The sequence below is a fragment of the Morone saxatilis genome, unplaced genomic scaffold (genome assembly GCF_004916995.1).
Source record: "Morone saxatilis isolate NCDOM2014 unplaced genomic scaffold, NCSU_SB_2.0 Contig1, whole genome shotgun sequence".
NCBI lineage: Eukaryota > Metazoa > Chordata > Actinopteri > Moronidae > Morone > Morone saxatilis.
The window spans coordinates 2,391,000-2,397,427 of NW_023339651.1; the positions used below are offsets into that span (position 1 = coordinate 2,391,000).

At 37.1% G+C, this 6,428-nt stretch overlaps 1 protein-coding gene across 23 annotated transcripts in view; it reads right to left on the reverse strand.

Annotated features, from left to right (window-relative positions):
* mapta (microtubule-associated protein tau a) overlaps positions 1-6,428 on the reverse strand; it is a gene marked incomplete at its 3' end in the record, with an annotated part of 31,368 nt that overhangs the window by 3,450 nt on the left and 21,490 nt on the right. For 12 of the 23 annotated variants that reach the window (XM_035663368.1, XM_035663376.1, XM_035663349.1 and 9 more), the window contains 6 exon segments: positions 548-640; positions 1,615-1,707; positions 4,598-4,851; positions 5,077-5,115; positions 5,240-5,303; positions 5,774-5,914. In XM_035663368.1, the coding sequence (XP_035519261.1) occupies positions 548-640; positions 1,615-1,707; positions 4,598-4,851; positions 5,077-5,115; positions 5,240-5,303; positions 5,774-5,914 (684 nt within the window). 23 annotated transcript variants of the gene reach the window in all.

Below are 6,428 nucleotides of genomic sequence, written 5' to 3' on the forward strand. Positions count from 1 at the left end.
AAAACTTGATTGAACTAAACAAGCCGCTCATGTTTGTTTCCGTTAAATCGAGCTCTCAATAAAGGAATGAATGCGTCTATTGTTTCAAATGTTCTCTAAACTTCGAAATTAGTCCGAAAAACAGAAGAAAAAATGATTCAGAAAATCAGAAAAAAATTACAACTTTACTTTAAATTACTTCTAACGATTGATGTATTTAGCTAGTGTTTTGCTAACAGCTAACTTAAAATGTGATTATGAAAATGTATTTGTTTTTTCAACATAGATTAGCCTAGCACGTAGCATATCCAAGTACAGGAAAGGAGGAGATAAATATATAAAGTATATTTATATTATATGAAGTATGCATGTTGCTCATAGTGACGATAAATGCAAACAAACATTCACTTTCTTCACTTAAGTTGGAACAAACTTTTAAATTAGCCGTTTTCTGGCCGAGGTCCCAAAAAGGGGCGGGGCTTAGGGAGGGTCAGGTGTGAAACATTTCCTCGACTTGTGGCCTGAATAAAACCGGAGTTATTCCACAGTGAAAGTCCAGATTCCTCACCTTGCCTCCACCGGGCGTGTGCTTTAGGTTGTCTTTAGAACCACAGCGAGACTGGACGTTAGCCAGGTCCAGCTTCTTGTCCAGGATCTGGACCTGCAGAGTGCGACAAGAACACGAACCCTCAGGAGTTAACTGGAGAGCGACTACAGGAGGAGATCAGCCCAACACGAGGAAGATAAGATGTTTAAGGGATGAAGAGTAGAAATATTCTGACTCATTAAAGCTGACGTCTGTAACTTTATCACAATCGTTGTTCCAGCTGTTAACATTTATGTAACATTACTGTGGTATAATAATTACATTCATTAATTATAATGAATAATTGTGCTTAAAAATACAAATATTGTGTAAAATGTGTTTTTTTTATATCAGAGTGCAAAGTACGGAAGCCCTGAGAGTCAAATGAGAAAAGGTTACAAGTTAATTTGTATTTTTTACTTTCTTGTTCTAAATATGTCAAGTTTGTTTTAATTTATTTTTTATTTCTTAAATTGTGACCCCTTACAGTAATTACTTATAATAATAATAATAATAATAATAATAATAATAATAATAATAATAATAATGAAACAAATAATTAGTAAATAAAATAATAATGATAACTATAATAATAATAATGAAACAAATAACTAGTAAATAAAATAATAATGATAATTATAATAATAAAACAAATAATTTGTAAATAAAACATTAAACAACAACAAAGGAAAAATAAAAAGGAAATAAGGATATTTTATATTTTAGAAAATGTATCACCACATTAATTTTTTCTACTTTTGCCTCTCAGAACCTCCGTAAATTGTCCACATAAATCATAAAATAATTAATAAAGTTACAGATTCCAACTTTAATACATTAAAAAAGTGGACTTCTGGTTAAATGCACTTTGAGCTTTTAGTGAACTAACGTAAATATGTCTTATTAGTGTCTTCAGATGTTGTATTTAACATTAATAAATAACAGAACACTTTCTTCTCCTTCTTCTTTTACCAAACGTTGGTTTTTGATGATCATAACTGCAGAGATACTCAAGAGTCTGGTGTTGAGTTCATCCCTCAGTTACTCACATTGCCGCCACCAGGTACATGTTTCATATTGTCTTTGGAGCCACACTTAGACTGGACATTACTATAGTCCACCTTCAGATCAAAGACTTGAACCTGGAAGAATGAAAACGTCAGCTTTTAGATGTTTGATGGTTCAGAAACAGCTGTGTTGATTTGTGTTAGAGGGGAAAGGGAACCAGTGCAGTCAGTGAGAGATATAATAATATGTTCCTGCTGTAAAGGAGGAAGAGGAGGCTGCGCTTTTTAGGAGCCTAGTTTTTCATGACAGCGCCACCAGGACAAAATACTACTTTATATTATAGTTTTAAAGGTTTATTCCACCAAAATACTACTTTATGTTATAGTTTTAAAGGTTTATTCCACCAAAATACTACTTTATGTTATAGTTTTAAAAGTGAATTTCACCAAAATACTATTTTATATTATAGTTTTAAAGGTTTATTCCACCAAAATACTACTTTATATTACAGTTTTAAATGTCCAACACTGTAAAAACTCAAAACATTATTGAAACTGTTTACATCAAAATCTTTAAGTAACACAAACAACATTTTTTAGGTTAAAAAAGATTCTTGATTAAACAAAATTCTCACTTAAAATGTAATAACTTTCAACAGTTTGTTTAAGTTAAATGAACATATCTGGTTTTACATTGAAGTTCTTATATAGACAGTTGCATGTTGAGTAATTTGTGTAATAAGCCCATTATACCTCTGCAGTCAGTAGATCTCAACCAGATCTTTAAAAGGTTGGAGAGAGACTCAAACCCCTCCGACCGACGCTACCGTTTCATTAATAAATAAATAAAAATAAGACAATAAGACCTTGAAGAACAGTTTGAATGGATGGATGAAAATATAATTTTGCCACGAGAAGGCGACAGCGTCACAAATAACTAGAGCCTGAACGTTCAGCCTCCCGTCCTGCAGCTACATGCTAGTCTATATTTATTTGATCTGCCCTTTTTAAACGTCTCTTCCACAGTGTGAACTCTTTATATTAATATCTATTTTGGTCCATAAATATCACAACTCAAGATCTCCTTAAATCTCAGCAGTGAAACATCTGACACACTCACACACATTCTTACAGCACAAACAGACTTTAAGCACATTAAACTGCAGATCAGAAACATCCAAAGTTCAGTTTTAGTTCCACAAACATTTCTCAGAGGTTTTTGCTGCTCTGGAAGCAGAAATAAACTGATTCAAATCTCAGTGGGCGGAGCCAAAGTTTTTACTATTTGTTTTGTTTTTTACTAAGCAGATCCAGACTGAAAGAGGAACGAAGATATTATTAGGTTGGCTTTATTAAAAGCTGTCCTGTTTGAACACAGATGATGAGATTCACAGAAATGATGCTTTAAATTCTTATTTTGCTTCTTTTTTTTTTTTTTTTACACTTTCATACGTCTGTTGTGATATCGTTATACTCACCGAAGACATTGCGGAGATCTGAGAACACAAACCAAGAAACACAAACAGACAAATCAGAAAGTCCGTAAACAAGCCGACAAAACTTTATCCAGATTATCTGAACTTTATTTAATACTTAAAAACTAATAAAACGGTCGGTATAATCTCTCATTGCATGTGAAAAGTACAGAATCTGAACATGGGAGTCGGCAGTTTGTGTGATAACTTCACTTCTTTTCTCTGGTTGATAAAGACTTTAACCAAAAACTAATAATGTATTTTATTATGATATTAAAGGTACCCTGTGGAGTTTCTGACCACTAGGAGCGCTATGGAGCAACATCGTTTTCTATTATGAGTGTGTTCCCAATGTGTTTGTATCTGGAAGGTTGTCAGTTCAATATTGTTGCACATCTGGTGTCTGCTAGCAGTTCGCACCGCTTATCAATATCACAATTGGCTCTGACAGACAATGAAATCAAGCAAGAGTCAGACTTTAGTAGCACTTTCTTCCCTGAAAGTAGCCTAAAAAAACAAAACTATGATCCTTTTGGTGTTTTGTATCCTCTTTAACAAGGATATTAGCAGTTAGTGATAAGCTATCTACGTGTTTATTCAGAGACGCAGTTGCATAGTTGTTTAGGAATACCTCACCAGCATCGCTGTATGAAGGGTTTTATAAATACTAAGGTCCAAACACTGAACTTGCTAGGAGCTAGGGCGTCAAAGTAGTTACTTTTAGACAATTATTTCACAACTTCTATTGTCTACCCCTTGGACCTCAGTTGTTGGTATGGCCATGCTCACCAGAAGTGGCGGTACTCAATCAGAAGAAAGGGTACTCATGTGGACAAAGATTGAGTGTCAGTGAGTACCAGCCCATTTCAGGCACTGGTTCTCAAGGCATGCGTTGCTGATGCCATTTTCTTCCAATAAAGGGTTACGTGACAGGGGTGTGAACCAGTGATTGTTACTAAAAGTTTGGAGTTGAAACTGAAACAGGGCGAGCAGCTTTTCCAAACATTCATGTTTTAGGGCCCACAAATGGCAGAATAGTGTGGAAGCGTGCAAACGTAGCAGTTTGGACGTGGCTTTAACCTCAACCGCTCCAGTAGAGCTGCTCAGTGGCCGCAAATCAGACTGTGGTTGTTCTGAACGCAGTAAGTAGGCGACGCAAGACAGATTCTGGTTGCCAATCACACCCTATTGGTGGCGGTAACACAGTAAGAAGTGCTTCCAAAGTCTATGAGAAGAAATACTCAAAATATCGGGTTTTGGAAGGTTCTCAGAATGTTTTTTTAGACCTCAAAGGGCATCTTTAAGTTTACCTTCTTCCTCCTTAAACAAGTGTGTGTTAAACATCAAACACTGTGTGTGTCTATGAGGCCAGCAGACCTCTGGATCTGCCTACTGAGGTTCAAACCTCCAATAAGATTATTTCTGCCTCCGAAGCAGCTCCATCTCCAAAATCATGTTAAATGAATATTAGTATCTGAACCGCGTGCAGACAGCCGAAGCTGCTGAGGACAGTTTGAGTCGTGCAGCAGCTGGAGTCAGAGTCAGGGTACCTTTCCGCCTCCGGGCTGGTGTTTCATGTTCTCTGTGGAGCCGATCTTGGACTTGACGTTCTTCAGGTCTGGCATGGGCGCCGCCGCGGCCAAAGGAGCCGGTGGGCGGCTCTTCAGCGAGCCCGGGGATTTGGGTGTAGAACGCACCACCGCCACCTTCTTCACCTTGTTGGCCTCGGCCGCAGCCTTCGCGGAGAGCGCTTGGCTAGAGGGAGATTTGGGAGTGCCAGGGCTGCTCTGTCCACTCTGGGCATCTTAAGCAGTCGGAGAGGCAACAGGTCAGAAGTTTAGAGCAAGTCAATGAGCACGGATAAAAGGATAAATAATAAAGAAATAATAATAAATTATAAAAATAAAAGCTAAGAGCTCTGTTGGCTAATATATGAGCACGTTTGATCCAGGTTTATCTGGATCAGACTGCGGTTCTGTGACTACACCAGGCTATAAGTGATCTCTAAAGATCTTTTTTAGCTTTTTACCTTTTTCATATTTTGGAGTAGGAGGTTTCTTGGCACTAGCTGTATCACAAAAAATATAACACATCATAAGTAATCCTTAAATCATAATCTTTATAAAAAAAATTAAAATTCAAAGGATTAATAATTGGATAAATGAGATAAAGGTAGAGTCGTCCTTCTGTACCTGGTTGAGCTGCAGTTCTGGCAGAAGTTTTGACTCCAGGAGTTTGAGACTTTGCACCAAGACTCTGAAGAAATGAACAACACACCGAAAAGTTATTTTAGTTTTCAAGCGGAGAAGTTGTTTTTATCTCAGAAAGCTGCAGCTGCTTTTATTCTATTTGCATTTAAGTAATCAGAAATCACAAATTCTTCATTCTGATCTGAATTTAAAGGTCCAGTGTGGAACAGAAATATCCATAGGTATGTTTTCTTTACTGTATAATCACCTGAATATTGGAATTGTTGTATTTTTGTTAGCTTTGTTAACCGCTACATGCAGCTAAATCCTTCACACTGGTCCTTTAATGAGTGTCCAGCTGTAATCAATGATGAATGAATGAGGCTTTTCTTTGTGTTTCTGGTAAATATCAAAAGAAAACGAGTGCAGGTTTGCATTTAAAACAACCTGCTGTATCTTTCTCCTGTCAAACAAGATTCAACCAGGAGGCTCCAGGAAACATCCTGAACTCTAAGCTGCACTCAGACCTGTACTTACTCCGGGCTGCCTGGGCCCTGTGCTGCTGGTTTTAATGGGGATGGAGCTGTGGCCGTTTCGCGAGGAAGCATGTGTTTTGTTGCCCTTGGTGACTATGGATGGTCTTTTAAGGGAAGAGGTTGGTTTGGTGGCAGTTTGAGTCTTTTCATGAAGAGGAAAAATGAATAAAAAAAACAAAAGTTCTAATGACAGTGAACATAAAACAGAGGAATGATTCAACAAACGACGGAAAAGAATGATTGTATTTCACAAATGAGATGTTAATGGATTATTCTGGTTTATTACAACATTTGTCTCTTAATCTTGGTCATTATTTCTGTTGCTGAGATCTGAGCGTCACAGAAACAAGGTCAAGGGGGCAAAAACATACAACAAATGCCCCAAACTAAGCATCCAAAAGCAATCTGCTACTGGTAATGATCACAAAATGATGATTTGTATATAAAGAGGTGTCTCTCGTGCAGTTCCCCTCAGCTCTACAGAGAATTTTTGCATAATTTAGCTCATTCTTTTAGCTTTCTGGTCAGAAAATTTACTCTTTTGGTCTTATTCAGTCATTTTCTGGCTATTAGCAACTAGCTTGGTGAACACAGTGGAGCATTTAGCAGCTACAGAGTCAGATATTTCCCTCAGGTGTTGGTGGAGACCAAAAACA